Source organism: Macaca fascicularis, chromosome 10, assembly GCF_037993035.2.
Source record: "Macaca fascicularis isolate 582-1 chromosome 10, T2T-MFA8v1.1".
Classification (NCBI taxonomy): Eukaryota; Metazoa; Chordata; class Mammalia; order Primates; family Cercopithecidae; genus Macaca; species Macaca fascicularis.
The window spans coordinates 20,992,374-21,012,026 of NC_088384.1; the positions used below are offsets into that span (position 1 = coordinate 20,992,374).

General features: G+C 49.5%; 1 protein-coding gene and 1 pseudogene across 4 annotated transcripts; both read left to right on the forward strand.

The window, feature by feature from the left end:
* Nucleotides 1–446: 446 nt before the first annotated feature.
* On the forward strand, nucleotides 447–15,486 carry DUSP18 (dual specificity phosphatase 18). 4 transcript variants are annotated; one of them, XR_010578387.2, is made up of 3 exons: nucleotides 447–860; nucleotides 4,551–5,644; nucleotides 15,236–15,486. XR_010578387.2 is itself a non-coding variant. In XM_065522275.2 (3 exons), the coding sequence occupies exons 2-3, from the start codon at nucleotides 4,628–4,630 to the stop codon at nucleotides 5,089–5,091; spliced, it is 354 nt and encodes a 117-aa protein (XP_065378347.1). In that variant the 5' UTR covers nucleotides 447–860; nucleotides 4,551–4,627; the 3' UTR covers nucleotides 5,092–5,243. The 4 variants fall into 4 exon arrangements, 3 of the variants coding, with proteins under 3 accessions (XP_065378347.1, XP_073860095.1, XP_015312429.1); XM_065522275.2 differs by lacking the exon at nucleotides 15,236–15,486 and having other exon boundaries at nucleotides 4,551–4,792; nucleotides 4,903–5,243; XM_074003994.1 differs by lacking the exon at nucleotides 15,236–15,486 and having other exon boundaries at nucleotides 447–1,510; nucleotides 4,551–7,804.
* LOC102114816 (large ribosomal subunit protein uL13-like) lies at nucleotides 12,828–13,741 on the forward strand (annotated as a pseudogene).
* Nucleotides 15,487–19,653: the final 4,167 nt, after the last annotated feature.

The window sequence follows — 19,653 nt, forward strand, 5'->3', positions numbered from 1 at the left end:
AACTGCGCGGTCTGCGGCGCGAAAAGTAGATCTGCGGCTGAACCCCTACGCCGATTACTTAGCCGTGGCCCTATCGAGCGGGTGGTTCGAGCCCGAGGTGGCGCCGGTCCTGTAAATCGTGGAGGATCTCAGGTCCCCTGTGACCCAGGGCGTAGTCTGCTGTGTCATGGTGGCCTCCCTGTTCAAGAAACAGTTGGAAACTGGAGGTCGGTTGGGAACCATGCTTGTTGGGCGCGCGGAGGCCGGTTGGGAACCATGTTCGTTGGGAGCGCGGAGGCCGTTTGGGAGCCATGTTCGTTGGGCTCACGCAGACCTGGAATTAGTCCCTGGGCGGAGCCTGGAGCCGAGCGCGGCTGGTTGCCTGGGAGAAGCATAAGGGGGCGGGGGTGGGGGGGGGGGGGGGCGGGGGTGGGGGGGGGAGGGGAGAGGGTGTCGCACATGCGCACAGAGCCCGGGCGGCTACGGAAGGGGCGAGATTGTCCCTCGGTTGCAGCCGTGGTGCGACCCGGCCCGTTGCCGTAGAGATGGGCAGGGCTGGATGGAGTAGGGTGCGGTGAGCTGAGCTGACCCTGCTTCGCCACGGGGACTGCAGTGACCCCGGCTTGCCGGCAGGGCGGGTAACCAGTTGAGCCAGGGTGGGGCTGCTCAGGGGCGTGGAGCGGAGGCCAGGATTTCTCTGAAGACCCAGCACAAGCGATTCCTTTTTGCGACGAGACCATTGCTATGGAAACCAAAGCTCCAGGCCAGCGGAGATTGAGGCTCCCGGGTCGTGACTGGTCTTTCGCCCGAAGAACCTCGCCTGAGGCTTCCGGAAGCGGCTACTTCCTGAACGAACCCGCCCACCCTCCTGAGGGAGAGAGGTAAGACCCTCGGGGTCTTGACACCACGCAGGCGAAGAAGCCTGTTCCAATGCCAGCTCCCCCAGGAAACCTGCCCGGCCCACCCCTAGAAGTGGTGCCTCGCTCTCCTTAACTCTTGGACTTTGTTCCACGTTCATAACTTAGTATTTGACGAACGCCCCGTGATGTTTGTTCTTTTTTCCCACACATAATAGACCATAAAGATTGGCTTCCTTACTTTATGACTGAACAAGTCCTTTTCCCCGCTGTGTCTCAGCTTCCTCTTATGTAAAATGGAAATATTAAATCTAGACGCCGGTCTGATTAGGTTGCTTTGAAGATCGAACCGGATGAGGGAAGCCAAAGACTTCATAGGCTGTAAAGTGGTGAAACTGAACTGCTACCCAATTGCTATTTTTTTCTTCTCCTCTCTCCCCCTCAAGCTAAATATTCTTTAGATCTCTTGTGGTTTCTTCAGGCGGTCTTTGCGACTCCCTATGCTCCAACCTGGAAGAAATCTCTTTACACTTCCCTTTCACAGAGCCCTGCATTTTAACTTCCCTATCAGAAGCAAGAAAAATATTTATCATTTTTAAAGGGCTTACTCTATGCCAAGCCCTGATAAAACTCTACGTGGGTTATCTCATTTAATTTCACAACATCCTTGTAAGGTAGGTACTGTTATCCTATTTTCAAGCTCTGTCTGCCTGTAATTGCCTGTTTACTATCTGTTTCTCCCACTAGACTTTGAGCTCTGAGAAAAGGGGCCGTGCCTGTCTTGTACATTTCAGTATCTCCAACACCTAATACAGTGCCTGATAGATATTTCTTTTCTTTTCTTTTCTTTTTTCTTTTCTTTTTTTTTTTTTTTTTTTGAGACGGAGTCTCGCTCTGTCGCCCAGGCTGGAGTGCAGTGGCCGGATCTCAGCTCACTGCAAGCTCCGCCTCCCGGGTTTACGCCATTCTCCTGCCTCAGCCTCCCGAGTAGCTGGGACTACAGGCGCCCACCACCTCGCCCAGCTAGTTTTTTGTATTTTTTTTAGTAGAGGCAGGGTTGCACCGTGTTAGCCAGGATGGTCTCGATATCCTGACCTCGTGATCCACCCGTCTCGGCCTCCCAAAGTGCTGGGATTACAAGCTTGAGCCACCGCGCCCGACCTCTTTTTCTTTTTTTTTAGATGGAGTCTCACACTGTCACCCAGGCTGTAGTGCAGTGGCGGGATCTTGGCTCGCTGCAACCTCTACCTCCCGGGTTCAAGCAGTTCTCCTGTCTCAGCCACCTGAGTAGCTGGAACTACAGGCCTATGCCACCACGCCTGGCTAATTTTTGTATTTTTAGGAGAGACGAGGTTTCACCATGTTGGTCAGGCTGGTCTTGAACTCCTGACCTCTGCCTGCCTCAGCCTCCCGAAGTGCTGGGATTATAGGCATGAGCCACCATGCCCAGCCCTGATAGATACTTCTTTACTAGCATGAAAATGACTCCCCCCATCACTGCCCTCACCCACAAGAGCATTGTCACTTCTGCAAACTTTTAGTTGCTGTGATGAACAGCACATTCCTGTATTCCCGTTACCCACTGGGCACTGGTTTGGGGGGACGTCAGTTCACTTCTCTCTGGATTTTCTGATGAGGATCCAGAATATTCCTTAGCATTTAGGCTTCCATCTGGGTTCAGGAGGCTTTTTCTTTGCCCTTCATATCACCTTTATAACAAGCCAGCCCTCTCTGTCCTTCCTGGGATGAGTCTGATGCATTTGAGTCTAGGGCATTGGCAGGTAGAATTTGCCTATACAACCTTTAGTCTTTCTCTTTGGTAGCCTCAGAACCACCCCCATCCCCACCCAGCCCCTCCCTGGAATTCTAGAGAAACATGGCCAGAGAAGTCATTCTTTCCAGAAAAACCTCTCAGAAGGCAGAGTCATAGCTGTTGGGAGTTATTTCTTCATTCAACAAATATTTATCAAGCACCTACTTGTGGGGACACAGCCCTTGGCACTAGTTGGTGATAGAGTGGGAGTGAAGATAGACACCGTCATATCCCTAGAGGGCTCACAGTCTGTGGGAGAGACAGACATTCATCAAATAATCAGGCAGATCAGGGCAAAACCACATCTTCAATAAGTGTTAGGAAGGAGAGAACACAGGGCTAAGAAAGCCTGGAGCAGAGAGTCGGTCAAACATGAGGGAGGGGTGTGATCTAAGAAGATTTCCCTTAAAACAGTTACCTTTGAATTGGTATCTTAAGGCTCCTCAGAATTCTGCAGTCTTCTGCTGAATGGACCACATCAGGATCTAGTAAGTTCATAAGGAAAGGGACTGAGAGATCAGCAGAGGCAAAGGCCACTAGCTGGAGAGGACAGGCTATCCCTAAGGAACTTTAAGTGGCTCAGTTCACCTGAGGCCCTTCAGAGCATGGGGAAGCCTAGTAAGAGGCTAGAGAGACAGGCAGGAGCCAGGTCACAAATGGCCTTGACAGCCAAACTAAGTGGCTCCATCTTATCCTGACAGTGGATAGCCACTGAAATATATTAAGCAGGGAAACAAAACTTTGGCTCCTCATTTCTCATGCCTGGTGAAGACTGCCATTTGGCCTTGAAAGGTGTGATCTAAATCCAAATGGGCCTATTTCAGTGGGACGTATAAAGATGTCCTGGTTTTGCAGCTTTGTTTTAAGACTGAGGAAGTGAGGGTCCGAAAGTCTTAAGGAACGCTCCAGGGACCTGGGCCGCACCTGAAGAGCACCAACGACTGCGTGGTCCGCGGCGCAGGAAGCAGATCTGTGGCTGAACCCCTATGGCGATTACTTGGTGGCTGAGTCTATCAAGTGGGTGAAGGCAGGGAGTCGGCCTCTCCTTGGGGTGCATTTCCCAGCTCTGCTGCAGGCAGCATGATGCAGGTGTGGCAGGTCTTCCTGAGGCCCTGCTGCCTCTCTGTGCTTGCCCGTGGGGTTGCTGTGGTGCCCATTATGCTGACTTCAGGAAGCTTTTAGCCACTCCCTTTCCCAGGCCCTCTTCAGAGGCAAGGTGCAAGAGCATGTCTAACAATTTAGGACTTTGTATTTGACATCAGCTTCACATGGGCATATCCTATCTCTTTAAAGAGATTGTTCTTAGGGGGGGAAAATGGGGACCCTCCCTACTCTTAGACCAACCGTTTCCTCAGTGACTGCCAGCACAATCGGCTCTGGTTCCATGCCACTGGCTCAGGGCCTTATGATTTGGGCATAAAGTCGGAAGACTGAGGAGGAAGACTGTACAAGTGGTTCCCATTCAGAGGGACTGGAAGGAAGGAGAGAATTTGGAAGAGCAGCAAGAAGAGGGCTGTGTGAGCTTAAATGGAGAGTCAGACCAGGGCACACCTGAGGGACACAAGTCATCTGCCCAACTAGAACTGTGGGACCCCTCAAGGGAGGCCTCAAGTGCCAGACTTGGGGACCTGCCCTTTGTCCTATAGGGCACTGCACATTAGACCACCTGAGAAGCATGCAGAAAATGCAGATTCATGCTCTTCACCCTGAGAGTCTGACTCTGTGGGTTTGGAGAGGGACCTGGGTATCAGTGCTTTAAATGAGTTTGCTGGGTAATTCTGCTGTGATGATCAGAGGACTACCGCGGGGAATGCTATAGGCCTATCCATCCATTTCCCAGGGATCCCCTGGATTTGGCCCTCTGGGCACCTGCCCTCTAAACATCCTCTCCCTCCCTGCAGTTTTCCATGGACACAGCCTAGCAGAAAGATGCAGCCTTCATGCTTCGCTGACTACTGACCTCTGACCGACCGCCTTGATGACAGCACCCTCGTGTGCCTTCCCAGTTCAGTTCCGGCAGCCCTCAGTCAGTGGCCTCTCGCAGATAACCAAGAGCCTGTATATCAGCAATGGTGTGGCCGCCAACAACAAGCTCATGCTGTCTAGCAACCAGATCACCATGGTCATCAATGTCTCAGTGGAGGTAGTGAACACCTTGTATGAGGATATCCAGTACATGCAGGTACCTGTAGCTGATGCCCCTAACTCACGTCTCTGTGACTTCTTTGACCCTATTGCTGACCATATCCACAGCGTGGAGATGAAGCAGGGCCGTACTTTGCTGCACTGCGCTGCTGGTGTGAGCCGCTCAGCCGCCCTGTGCCTCGCCTACCTCATGAAGTACCACGCCATGTCCCTGCTGGACGCCCACACGTGGACCAAGTCGTGCCGGCCCATCATCCGACCCAACAGCGGCTTTTGGGAGCAGCTCATCCACTATGAGTTTCAGTTGTTTGGCAAGAACACCGTGCACATGGTCAGTTCCCCAATGGGAATGATCCCTGACATCTATGAGAAGGAAGTCCGTTTGATGATTCCACTGTGAGCCATCCCACCAGCCCCTGCATTGGAGTCAGGGGTACAGGTCTGTTGTTGATTCTACACCAAGATCCAAACTTGAACATTCTACTTTTGTTTATACAGAAAAAAACAGATGATGCCTTTTATGAGCACAAGGAAAAAGAGTTGCTGTAGCTTTTAACTTTATAATCCATTATTTTAAAGAGTGAACTCACTAGTTGTGAAATGGTGAAGGTCAGTTTTCTGCCCTGTGAGTGACAGGCCTCTGCTGGCCAGGGGATAGGTTGAGGCAGATGGTGCCCAGAAGAAAGAGGCCAGCACCCATTGCACATGGCAGGCCTGGAATCCTGCAGCCCTCCCCAAAACCGAGTGACCCAGGAATGAATCTGCTACAATTCCACCTCGTTCTTTCATACCCAGAGCCAGAGCCAGAGCCAGAGCCTTAAGCATCATGGTACCTCTTGCGCTTCTCACAGTAAGTGCCAATCTGCTAGATAAATGGCCTTCAGGCAGTGCTCCAGGAATCCTGGGGCGTCCCAGGCCACCTGTGCTTCCACCTTCACTACAAGTGGCCCAATTCTGGTTTTCTAGATTGTACTTATGCATAAGGTAGTTTCTAAAGAAAACATTCCACTGTTTAATTTTTTTTTCTTTTTTTGAGACCGTCTTGCTCTGTCACCCATGCTAGAGTGCAGTAGTGTGATGATGGCTCACTGTAGCCACAACCTCTCAGGCTCAAGTGATCCTCTTTACCTTAGCCTGCTGAGTGGCTGGGACTACAGATGTGTGCCACCATGCCCGCCTCATTTTTTTTCTTTTTTTATAGAGATGAGGTTTTACTATGTTGCCCAGACTGGTCTCAAACTCCTGGCCTCAAGCAATCCTCCTGCCTCAGCCTCCCAAACTGTTGGTGAGCCACTGCACCCGGATACCACTGTATAAAAAATTTAAAAAAAAAAAAAAATTGTGAGTACTATTGTACATGGCAAAGTTTCAAAGAGCTCTTGGCCATCCCTCACCAAACTTTGACGAAAGATGGTGTTGGTCCCCTTCTCCAGGGCACATGAGAAAAACAGGCCTGACATCAGGCCTCGGGTTCCTCTCTTGGGCCTTGGCTTGGAAGGCTGGAGCTTTGGACCAGTGCCCAGCCCTGTCACCTCCTCTTCATGCGACCTGGACCCCTGGGAGCATCAGTGTCCTCATCGGTCCAATGACATCCCTTTTCTTACAGAGTTGTCATGAAGATTCAACAATTTCTTGGCATAATGCCTGGCCCATGGTGTGTGCTTAGTGCAAATGGCAGCTCTCATCATGAATGATAGACTCTTTAACCCTGCTGGTCCCAGGTCGGCACACACATCCTCATAATGGCATTTCTCCTTTCTGTGCACAGCCCTTTATTGTTATAAAGTACTGTTCCAAAAAGTTACCCTGTGTAAAAGAAAAAAAATGGTTTAAGTCCTTTCAGACCCTACCTCAGAGGAGGCCTAGACTTAGAGCCTTTTGAGAGCTTCCATCTTGTTTAATCTAGGTGCAATCTAGGGGTCCTGAAGCAAGGAGCACAATTCCAGTGTCCCCCAATTACTTCTAAACAGTGATTGCAGCCTTGTTTAGAATCAATATGAAAACTTGGCACCCTGGCTGACTACTGGGATTCATAAGGGGCAGTGTCAAAGGGACTAACGAGCGGACTCCATCAGTAGGCCCTGGAATTCAGGATTGTTCACATCCTCTCGGTGCCAAGGACCTGGCTCAAGACCACCTGTTCTGATCCAGAGGTTTTCAGCAAACAGCATTTGAAACAGAAGCACAGCTGCTCTGTTTGACACCGAACTGTGGCTCCAGATTCCAGTGGAAGCCAAATGCTTTTTCTTTTACAGCTGGGTGCCTGTAATCCCAGTTACTTGGGAGATGAGGCAGGAGAATCACTTGAACCTGGGAGGCAGAGGTTGCAGTGAAACGAGATTGCACCATCGCACTGCAGCCTGGGCAACAAGAATGAGACTCCATCTCAAAAAAAAAATAAAAAAGGGAAAAGAAAAGAAAAAAAAAGAAATGCCTGGGACCAGAAATATTTGGATTATTTTCAGGTTAATATTTGCTTTACCTGAAGCAAATACTAGTTGAGCATCCCAACTCGAAAATCCAAAATGCTTAAATAAGTATTTCCTTTGAAGTCATTTCAGCTCTCAAAAAGTTTTAGATTTTGAGCATTTCAGATTTTTGGATTTGAGATCCATGAATGGGTCTCAAACTATATTTCACTTGCGGGGGCTGTTGTAGTTTTTTTCCACTTGCTCATTGTTAGTATATAGAAATACAATTGAGGCCGGGCGTGGCGGCTCATGCCTGTAATGCCAGCATTTGGGAGGTAGAGGTGGCCAGATCATTTGAGGTCAAGTGTTCGAGACCAGCCTGGCCAACATGGCAAAAGCCTCGTGTCTGCTAAAAATACAAAAGTTAGCAGGGCGTGGTGGCAAGTGCCTGTAATTCCAGCTACTGAGATTAGAGGCTGAGACAGGAGAATTACTTGAACCTGGGAGGCAGAGGTTGCAGTGAGCCAAGATCATGACATTGCACTCCAGCCTGGGCAACAGAGCAAGACTCCATCTCAAAAAAAAAAAAAAAAGAAAAATTGTTCTGTGCCTTCCGGCCCCCATGGTTTTTTCTCAGAAATCCAGAGGCATTCTAACTATTGTTTCCCAACAGGTAATGCTTTATTTTTCCCCAGCTGCTTTTTAAGATTTTCTCCTTGTCTTTGGTTCTCATCAGTTTTTGACTGTGATGTATATGGACATGGATTTCTTTGGGTTATCCTTATCAGAGTTCACAGAGCCACCTGATTGTGTTTCAGAAATCTGGGAAGTTCTCAGCTATGATTTCTTCAAATATTGTTTTCTGCACCATACTGTCCTTTACTTCTGTGTCACTGATAATATGAACATTAGACCTTCTGACATTGTCCATGAATTCCTGAGACTATTCATTTAAAAAAATTTTTTCTTTAGGTGGGTGTGGTGGCATGCACCTATAGTCCCAGCTGTTTGTTGGGGCTGAAGTGAGAGATCACTTGAGCCCAGGAGGTCAAGGCTGCAGTGAGCCAATATTGCGCCACTGCACTCCAGCCTGGGTGACAAAGTGAGACCCTGTTTCAAAAAAAAATTTTTTTTTTCTCTCTGCTGCTCATTTTGGATAATGAGCAGTTTACTCTTGGTGCTGTAACAAATTATCACAAACTTGGTGGCTTAGTGGCTTAAAACAACATCCATATATTTTCTCACAATTTCTGTAGGTGAGAAGTTTGACTGGACTTGACTGGTCCTCTGCTTAAAGTCTCACAAGGTCAAAATCACATTTCATAAGGCCAAAACCAAATGTGTTTTTCCCTGGAGGCTCTGAGGAAGAATTTGCTTCCGTGTTCACTTGGGTTCTTGGCTGAATTTAGTTCATTGCAGTTGTAGGGTAGAGGACCCTGTTTTCTTAGCTATCAGCTGGGGGCTGGCCTTTTGTCTGTAGAAGCTGCCCACATTCTGGTGCTTTCTATGTGTCCCCCTCCAGAAATAGGTTGAATTTTTCTCACACTTTAAATACCTCTAACTTTTCCTTCTGTTAGCATCTAAGTCCAGCCAAAGAGAATCACTCTGCTTTAAAAGACTCACGTGATTAGAATGAGCCCACTAAAATAAAAATAAAATCAGTTACATCTGCATAAGTTACATCTGCAGTCTCCTTTGTCATATAAAGTAACATTCACATTTTCCAGGGAATAGGTCAGAAACATCATTTCCAAATCTTGATTCTTATGTTTTCTTAGTTATAAAATTCTTATTTAGCCTGTAATCCCTCCAGTTTGGGAGGCTGAGGCAGGTGGATCACCTGAGTTCAGGAGTTTGAGACCAGCCTGGTCAACATGGTGAAACCGTGTCTATTCTACTAAAAATACAAAAGTTAGCCAGGCATGGTGGCACATACCTATAGTCCCAGCTACTCCAGAGGCTTAGGAGAATCACTTGAACCCAGGAGGCGGTGGTTGCACCACTGTACTTCAGCCTGGGTGACAAGAGCGAAACTCCATCTCAATAAATAAATAAGTATTAAAAAAAGAAACATTTTAAAAAATAAAATTCCTATTCGATTGTTTTCTTTGTCCTCTATTTCTCCGTTAAGACTTTCCATCTTTCATTTTTAAAGTCTTTTTCTGGGCTGGACGTGGTGGCTCATGCCTATAATCCCAGCATTTTGGGAGGCTGAGGTGGGTGGATTACCTGAGGTCAGGAGTTCGAGACCAGCCTGGCCAACATGTTGAAACCCCGTCTCTAAAAATGCAAAAAATTATCTGGATGTGGTGGCGGGCACCTGTAATCACAGCTACCTAGAAGGCTGAGGCAGGAGAATTGCTTGAACCTAGGAGGTGGAGGTTGCAGTGAGCCGAGATCACACTATTGACCTCGAGCCTGGGCAACAGAAGTGAAACTCCATCGTCTTTTTCTGATAATTCCAACATCTGGGTCATCTCAGGGTCCAGACTTTCCTCATTCTTTGTGTGTAATTTTGATTGTATCCGAGGCATTTTGAGCAGGTCTTGTTTAAATCCCACGGAAAATGTCGGGTTTTTGTTTTAGGAGGCAGTTGACCCTCTTAGGTTCAGTTCTGATCTGTCTCCTGTGGGCTGTTGTAGTTCCAATATCAGTTCAGTTTCAAAGCCTTTGCCATGTAAATCAGAACAGTCCTAAGCTTATGCCACCCAGTGACCAGTCTGAAACCTGGGTGTTCTGCCTAATAGTTCAGTTCTCATTCACTGGAATACTGTTTAGAGTCAGATGTATGCATGTGAGCCTACACATTCATGTGCAACTTAATGGGATCTGTTTCACAAGCTCTCTCCTGTCCACATTCTCGCCCACACTCTCCAGCTTTCAAGACCCCTCATTTTCCTGGCCCTTTAGCTAGAAATTGGGACTTTTAGTCTCCCTGCTCTGTTACGTACCTTCCATGGTGGGGTGTGCTCTTAGGCCAGGTGACAGGATGAAGAGAGAAAAAAGGCAACAGAGATTCCCCTCTTCTACTTTTCAGATCGCAGATGCTTTCTATAGATGAAAGGATTCCACTCTGTCAGAGTTTTAGGTGCTTTTCTGGCCGCCACTGCTACTGCTGCTACCAAAAAAAAAAAAATTTTCTGGAGACAGAGTCTCACTGTGTTGCCCTGGCTGGTCTCTTAACTCCTGGCCTCAAGTGATCCTCCTGCCTCAGCATCCCAAAGTTCTGGGATTACAGGCATGAACAACTGCACCCAGCCTTGTTAATATTTCTTTTTCAGAGTCCTCAGATGCATTCTTTCCAGGGCTTTTAGTTGCAGCCAGTGGGAGACACAGACTGTGCTTTATCTATCTTACTTAGAACTGGAACCCTGAGGACTTACTTTTTTTTTTAACTGAAAAAAAAAAATTTTTTTTGAGATGGTCTTATTCTGTTGCCCAGGCTAGATACTGTGGTGTGATCACCACCCACTGCAGCCTCAACCTCCCAGCCTCCAGTGATCCTCTTACCTCAGCCTCCTGAGTAACTGGAACTTAGAGGCACTCACCACCATACCCAGCTAATTATTATTATTATTATTTTTTTTTTGAGACAGAGTGTTGCACTGTTGCCCAGGCTGCAGTGCAGTGGCACAATCTCAGCTCATTGCAAGCTCCGCCTCCTGGGTTTACGCTGTTCTCCTGCCTCAGCCTCCCGAGTAGCTAGGACTACAGGCGCCCGCCACCACGCCCGGCTAATTTTCTGTACTTTTAGTAGAAACGGGGTTTCACCGTGTTAGCCAGGATGGTCTCGATATCCTGACCTCGTGACCTGCCTGCCTCGGCCTCCCAAAGTGCTGGGATTAGAGGTGTGAGTCATCACGCCCGGCCTATTTTTAAAATATTTAAAAAATTTTTTTAGAGACAGGGTCTCACCATGTTGCCCAGGCTGGTCTCAAATTCCTGAGCTCAAGTGATCTATCTGTCTTGGCTTCCCAAAGTGCTGGGATTATAGGCGTGATCCACTACACCGGCCAGAATTTTTTTTTTTTTTTTTTTTTTTTGAGACAGAATCTTGCTTTGTCACCCAGGCTAAAGTGCAATGGCCTGATCTCGGCTCACTGCAATCTCCGCCTCCCGGTTTCAAGCAGTTCTGCCTCAGCCTCCCAAGTAGCTGAGATTACAGGTGCCCGCCACCACACCTAACTAATTTTTTTTTTTTTTTTTTTTTTTGTATTTTTAGTAGAGACAAAGTTTCACCATGTTGGCCAGGCTGGTCTCAAACTCCTGACCTCAGGTGATCCATCTGCTTTGGCCTCCCAAAGTGCTGGGATTACAGGTGTGAGTCACTGCACCCAGCCCAGAAATTCATTTTACATGTTCATTCGTAGAAAAGGGGAAACAAATACGGTCCAGCCACAATATCCCCATCTTCCTAACCAAGTCAACATGTTAGTATTGTGATCTAGGTCCTTCCTCCTGAGCATTTTTTCATAGTTGAGTAAACATAATTTTCATTCCTCCTTTTTTAAGTTTTAATCACTTTTTATATTGTTATACAAAATAGAGAGAGGGTTTCACTATGTTGGCCACGCTGGTCTCGAACTCCTGGGTTCAAGTGATCCTTCCTCCTCAGCCTCCCAAAGTGCTGGGATTACAGGCATGAGCCACTGGGCCCAGCCATCCCTCCTTTTTAACTCTCTTTTTAAATATTCAGAATTGGACATGATGAGATCAGGATTTCATCTCCTAAGTGGGAGAGGTTAAGGTTGAGGGCTTTTGAGAGGGTCCACGTCCTTTTCCCAAACAGTTCACGCTGTTCTTTTGGACTCAGAGTAGAGCAACCTTTTACTCAGACAACCTAGGAAGAAGGTCATGTTGAGGTTTGAATGCAGTCCTATAGTAGGGGAGAAAGAAATGGTCCCATAGCCTAACACCCTGGCTTAGAACAGGGATTCTAGGCCTCTGTTTGATTACATGAACCTTTAACATTCTCCAAAAGTGAGGAAGCACTTTCTTTCCAAAGTCAATTAAATTTGGTTTGAGAAGTTTCTGTGAAGTTTATAATGCCCTGTCAGATAAACAGGAACATGCTGTTGGCCCTGAGGATTTCTCGGAATGACCAATGTTGAGATGGTGATCTAATTACAAATCCCAGGGGGCAGGTAGCTCTTGACCTTAAAGCACACAGCCCTGCTTTCCTATCCTGGGATGTTAAATCTAAATGTCCTTAGAGGCCAAGTGCAGTGGCTCATGCCTGTAATCCCAGCAATTTGGGTGACTGAGGCAGGAGGATCACTTGAGCTTGGGAATTTGCTATCAGCCTGGGCAACATAGTGAGGCTCCTTCTCCACAAAAAGTTAAAAAAAAAAAAAATAGCCCAGCATGGTGGTGCACACCTGTAGTCCCAGCTACTCGGGAGGCTGAGGTGGAAGGATCGCTTGAGCCCAAGGAAGTCAAGGCTGCATTGAACTATGATGGCACCACTGCACTGCGTCCTCGGCAACAGAGCAAGACCCTTTTTTTTTTTCCGTACTCTGTTACCCAGACTGGAGTGCAGTAGTGTAATCATGGCCCACTACAGCCTCCCACCTCAGCCTCCCAAGTAGCTGGGACTATAGGCTCTCTCCTGGGCTTCCTGACGGCCATGGTGGCTAAGAAGGCCCGAAGGTGGTGGTCATACACTGCGGGGACATCAACATTTCTGGCAATGTCCATAGAAACAAGTTGAAGTACCTGGCCTTCCTCCGCAAGCGCATAAACGGAGCAACCCTTCCCGATGCACCTGCCACTTCTGGGCCCCCACCACTTCCAGGTCCCAGGACGCATCTTCTGGTGGACGGTGGGGCAAGGAAACCAAGGAGGCCAGGCCGCCCGGGACTACTTCAAGGTGTGTAATGGCATCCCACCGCCCTATGACGAAAAAGCGGGTGGTGGTTCCTGCTGCCTTCCAGGTCGTGAGTCTGAAGCCTACAAGGAAGTTTGCCTACCTGGGGCACCTGGCTCACAAGGTTGGCTGGAAGTACCAGACAGTGACAGCCGCCCTGCAGGAGAAGAGGAAGAAGGCCAAGATCCACTACTGGAATAAGAAACAGCTCATGAAATGGCCAGGCGCGGGGGCTCACGCCTGTAATCCCAGAACTTTGGGAGGCGGAGGTGGACGGATCACAAGGTCAGAAGATCGAAACCATCCTGGCTAACACGGTGAAACCCTGTCTCTACTAAAAAAAAAAAAAAAAAAAATCCGGGTGTGGTGGTGGGCACCTGTAGTCCCAGCTACTCAGGAGGCTGAGGCAAGAGAATGGCGTGAACCCGGGAGGCAGAGCTTTCAGTGAGCTGAGATCACGCCACTGCACTCCAGCCTCTGCGACAGAGCAAGACTCCATCTCAAAAAAAACAAAAAAGAAACCAGCTCATGAGGCTACAGAAACAGGCCGAAAAGAACGTGGAGAAGGAAACACAAATACACAGATGTACTCAAGACCCATGGACTCCTGCTCTGAGCCCAATAAAGACTGTTTATTCCTCAATAAATAAAAACAAATAAAAACAGGGAACTTTGCTTTGGCTTGATTGATTTTGGGCTCCAGCGTAATAAGGGTTCTCCTCCAGAGAAAGTCTAAACATACAAACAGAAATTCCCAGCCTAGGCAGCAGGTACAGCTGGGATGCTGGCAGTGCTTAGGGAAGGAGGGAGGCAGCCAGGCATGGTGGCTTAGGGCTGTATCCCAAGCACTTTGGGAGGCCGAGGTGGGCGGATCAGCCTGGCCAACATGGTAAAACCTAGTCTCTACTAAAATACAAAAAAATTAGCCGGGCATGGTGGTGTGCAATTGTAGTTCCAGCTACTCAGGAGGCTGAGGCAGGAGAATCGCTTGAACCCAGGAGGCAGAGGTTGCAGTGAGCTGAGATCGCACCACTGCACTCCAGCCTGGGCAACAGAGCAAGACTCTGTCTCAAAAAAAAAAAAGGAGGAGGAAGGGGGCACATGAGGGTTGTGGTAGTTGGGATAGGATAGGGCTGCAGGAGACCTAGACACTGAGAGACGTAAGCAGGCATAGAGAACAGGGGTGGTCCCCAATAGCCGAAGGGTTCAGGGCAGTGGGGTAGGCTTAGAAACATCAGAATATCCAGGGCTTCACATACCAGGCCAGGGAGCCCAGGCCTTGTCCTGCCAGTGGTGGGGAGCACAGAAGGCAGCCACTAGCCCTCACTGAGGAAACATCTACTAAGTGCATGCTGCGGGCAAGGACTGTGCAGTACTTGGTTTGGGAGGATGCAGAGGTGTGGCTGACAAGACCCCACCCAGAACAGAATGCTCCCAGGCTAATTCCTCATAGGGCTCCAGGCTATGTCCTCAAGTCTTCAATCACTCATGCGACAGATATTCACTGATACTGTAGCTAGCTTCAGAGATGTCCTCAGTAATCCCGTCTTCCTGGTAGTCCTGCCCTTGTGTAGTCAATGTGGGAAGCGCTCATATTAAATAGACTGGTAACCAATAAGATACTGGAGAAATGACAGAGTGTGACCTTTGAGATTAGATTTAAAAGGACTTTGTGGTTTCTGGCTCTCTTGAATCACTCACTCTGGTGGACACCAACTACTCTGTGTTGAGGACACTCAAGGGGCCCTATGGAGAAGCCCCCATGGCAAGGAACTGAGGCCTCCTGCCAACAGCCATGTGAATGCCTCATTTCTAATGTAAATCTGAAACCATCTTTGCAAAACTGTGACTGACACAGTGAAAGAGATCTAACTTAATCGACTCCATCTTGCTTCTAACCTCCAAGCTGTCTTTGTTCATTCCTGGGCATAGGCTGAACTAACATTCGGAGAAACCTAGTTTATGGTTTATAGATTAAAATGAAGATGATAACAGCCCTTTCCCAAAGCAGACCTCTTTCTTGCCTAGGGACTAGATTGCCTATATAGGACTAACATTAGCCACAAGATTAGAAATTATGGTTTAGGAGTCGTGCAGCTGGAGGCTGCAAGATTCTGACCCTCCCTAAACTGCTCCTAAGATCAGTGCTCGAGATATTTTGCAGATCCTGTGCCTGATGGATCAGCTGGCACCACCCAGATGGATAAACTAGCTCGTCTGATCTTGTGGCCCCCACCCAGGAACTGACTGGGCACTAGAAGACAGCTTCAACATCCTGGGATTTCATCCCTGACCAATCAGCACTCTTGTCTCACTGGCTTCCCCCAACCCACCAAGTTGTCCTTAAAAACTCTGCTCCCTGAATGGTCGGGGAGACTGATTTCAGTAATAATAAAACTCTGGTCTCCTGCACAGCAGGCTCTGTGTGAGTTACTCTTTCTGTATTGGTAATTCCCCTGTCTTGATAAATCGGCTTTGTCTAGGCAGCAGGCAAAGTGAACCCATTGGGGGATCACAAATCCTCCAGCCCCAGCCAAGCTTTCAGATGACTGAAGCTCAGGCCAGCATCTTGACTACAATTTCATGAGAAACTCAACCAGAACCAACCCACTAAGCCACTCCCGAATTCCTGATCCACTGAAACTGTGAGACACTACATGTTTGTTGCTCTAAGCCATCAGGTTTTGAGATTAATAGTTATTCTAAATCAATACAACCGATACCCACTCTGCCCCAACACTGTCCCCACCATCATGTAGTTACCTAGACCACAACAACAGGTCTTCCCTAATCTCCCTGCCTCCTGTCTCGAGCCCCTCCAATTTTTTCTCTACATAGGGTCTGTCATGTGCATCCGTGGCTCAAAACCTCTCGTGGGCCTCCATTAAGTGGCCCTCAGTTAAGTATTTTGTGCTATTTCCAGGAAGTTATTTAGTGCAGTGGTGGAGGATTTGACATCCCTGAGCTAATTTGAGGGCAGCGTAGCATGAAGGAGCTGCTCCTTCCAGGGGGCCAGGGCAAACAAGGACTCTTCATGATCCTTGTTTGCCCTGGCCCCCTGGAATACCAATCCAAGGGCCACTAGGGGAGGGTAGAAGGGGCACCAGGCAGCTGGGCCTGAGACAGGTCTTTGTTTCGAAGTCCACAATGGCAGGATGCCCAGCACAGACCCAGCTTCCCAGGCTTCCTCCGAGGCAGGACAAGGGGACTGGAGGCTTGGCATCCACACTGCTGTGCTCTGGCGGGAGCATCCCTGGGGGACTCTCAATGTGCTCCGGCAGGCTGAGGAGGGGTGGGGCAGATAACAAGAGAAGCCTTGAGGAGGAAGTGGAAGCATCTGTGATAAGACTGAGGCCTTCCTAGGCCTTTGTCCATTACAGCTCCAGAAGCTGGTAGGGGGTTAAGTTCCACTGCTGCCCCCACTCAATGCACAGAGGCACAGGTGGGGAGGACCTTGCGCAAGATCACACAGCTCAGATGTACTGAAGCCAGGATTCAAGCATAAGTCCAACTCCGAAGCCCTTGTTCTTTTTTATTTATTTTTATTTATTTTTTGAGATGGAGACTCATTCTGTCACCCAAGTTGGAGTGCAGTGGCGCGATCTTGGCTCGCAGTCCAAGCTCAGACTACAGGTGCACCCACCATACTCTGCTGTCTGTTCTTGACTAATCTCTCCTGCCCACTCCATGCCACATGCTATGCCGGTGCTCGGGAGAGAGCAGTGAGCCCTCCTGGAGCCCAGTCCAGTGGAGAAGAGAGACGAGAATCCAGCCCTGATGGTGGGATGTGATCAGGGCCCTGCCTGGAGAGGTGCAGGGAGCTGGGGTGAGCTTTGGTTGGAGCTTCAAACTCAGCTTGGCATGGAATGGGGTGGGGTCTTGTGGGGAGAGCAGAGCTTCCTAAGGGAGGCAACACCTGTTTACCTAAAGAGAAGGCTTCGCAGCAGGGACTAGATGCAGAGATTGAGGCTCAAAGAGGTGAAGAGACTTGCCTGAGGCAACAGAAATATTGAGGAGCAGAGCCTGGAGGGACAACGACCTTTCAATGGGACCCTCCCTCCCCACTGTTATCTTGGTGATCTTCACTCCCAAGGATACTGTGAGAGGAAGAGGCCAGCCTGAGGTCACATCATAAGTAGGAGGGGTCAGGACTCAAACCTGGGCTTTTGTTTTTGAGAGGAAGTTTCGCTCTGCCACCCAGGCTGGAGTGTGATGGCATGATCACAGCTCAATGCAACCTCTGCCTCCTGGGTTCAAGCACTTCTTCTGCCTCAGCCTCCCGAGTAGCTGGGATTACAGGCACATGCCACCACACCTGGCTAATTTTTGTATTTTTAGTACAGATGGGGTTTCACCGTGTTGGCCAGGCTGGTCCTGAACTCCTGACTTCAGGTGATCCGCCCCCCTCGGCCTCCCAAAGTATTTACAGGCGTGAGCCACCACATCCTGCCAAACCCAAGCTTTTTGACTCGCAATCCAGTGCTCTCTGTGCCCACTACTGGGAGGGGTGATAGGGATGGCTTTGGCTGTGGCCTTGAGGGAATCACCTCAATGTCTAATGGTCCTGAATCTGGTGACAAATCAGCTCCCAGGTCACACACAACCCCAGTCACCTGTCCCCACAACCACCAGGGGCAGGCTTTAATCTGACGTGAGGCTCACTCATTAGCCAAGCATCCCACAAGGCCTAGAAATGAGGGTGGTACAGGGAGATCCCTACTATGGCAGTGGGTGCCTGTTGGATGGGAAAGGGTCCTGAGTCACCAAGGAGGATTTGACCACAGCCATCCATCCCTCCATCCTGCCTGGCAAAGCCTGAGAGTGGAGGCCAGAGGTATCCAAGCTGCTCAGAGACTGGGCTGGGCCAGTGGCATCTCTGAGTCAGAGGGTGGGTGATGAGTGACTCAGCCCAGGCCCACTTCCCCTTCTGTAAGGCAGCCTGGGCGGAGCCTGGGGCCAGGAAACCCCACACCGGTCCTCCTAGGCCTTCTCTACCCCCCCCCAACCCCCTACCTCCCACCCCGCCGTGGGCTGGCCCTTAACTCAGCCCTGCCTAGCCATGGCTGGCACTGTGGTCCCTTACGAATTCTGGTTACTGAATCTGAATGATTCCTCCCTGAATCTCAGTCTCCCCAGACCACAGCCCCAGCCTGGTCTAGCTCCTGCTGCTCACACAAATGGGAGACATTTTGCAGATGGTTTCCAGAAAGGTTGGGTGACTACCCCAAGATAGAAGCAGAGCCAGTTGGTGCCGTCACCTCCTTCCTCACTCCTGGCCCTGCTCAGCGCTCCTCATTCAAACCCTCTCCAAGGGGATCATCAGTTCCATTTTGCAGATCTGGAAGCTGAGGCCTAGGGAGGGGAGGCTCTCAGTCAGGTGGGCAGAGCAGGATTAGGTCCCAGGTGTTCTCACTCCAGCCTGGGTCCTTATCATCTTTAACAGGTGGTCTCCAGGAAAGGTAGCTGGGTGGGGAGAGTTAAGTGTTACAAGTGCCAAGGAAAGGCTCAGAGGTAAATAACAAAGCTGACACTGGCTGGTGGGTCAGGGAGCTCTGGGGGTTGGGACTCCTGTCTTAGGTTCCCTACATGGGAGCCCTGCTCTCCTGCACCCCTGCAAGCCTCCTGAGCACAGTCCCTTGTCAAGACCCTCATCAGCCCTTCTTTTTTTTTTTTTTCAAAGAGATACTGTCTTGCTCTGTCACCCAGGCTGGAGTGCAGTAGCATGATCATAGTGCACTGCAGCCTCCAACGCCTGGCCTCAAGTGACTGGATTTTTCTTTTCCTCTTTTTTTCTTTTCTTTTTTTTTTGAGACGGAGTTTCGGTCTTGTTGGCCAAGCTGGAGTGCAATGGCGTGATCTTGGCTCACTGCAACCTCCGTCTCCTGGGTTCCAGCATTTCTCTTGCCTCAGGCACATGCCAGCAGGCCCGGCTAATTTTTTGTATTTTCAGTACAGATGGGGTTTCACCATGTTGGCCAGGCTGGTCTCGAACCCCTGACGTCAGGTGATCTGCCCACCTTGGCCTCCCAAAGTGCTGGGATTACAGATGTGAACCATCGCGCCAGGCCTGGATTTCTCTTTTTTTTTTTTTTTTTTTTGAGACGGAGTCTCACTGTGTCCCCCAGGCTGGAGTACAGTGGCGCAATCTCAGCTCACTGAGAGCTTCGCCTCCCGGGTTCACGCCATTCTCCTGCCTCAGCCTCCTGAGTAGCTGGGACTACAGGCGCCCACTACCGCGCCCGGCTAATTTTTTATATTTTTAGTAGAGACGGGGTTTCACCGTGGTGTCGATCTCCTGACCTTATGATCCGCCCGCCTTGGCCTCCCAAAGTGCTGGGATTACAGGCGTGAGCCACCGCGCCTGGCCTGGATTTCTCTTTTTAAAAAGAGTTGCGGGCCGGGCGCGGTGGCTCAAGCCTGTAATCCCAGCACTTTGGGAGGCCGAGACGGGCGGATCACAAGGTCAGAAGATCGAGACCATCCTGGCTAACACGGTGAAACCCCGTCTCTACTAAAAAATACAAAAACCTAGCCGGGCGAGGTGGTGGGCGCCTGTAGTCCCAGCTACTCAGAAGGCTGAGG

Bases quoted from the DNA above. Each gene is read 5' to 3' on its own strand.
- DUSP18 (XM_074003994.1), top strand. From the start codon at position 4,628: ATGACAGCACCCTCGTGTGCCTTCCCAGTTCAGTTCCGGCAGCCCTCA.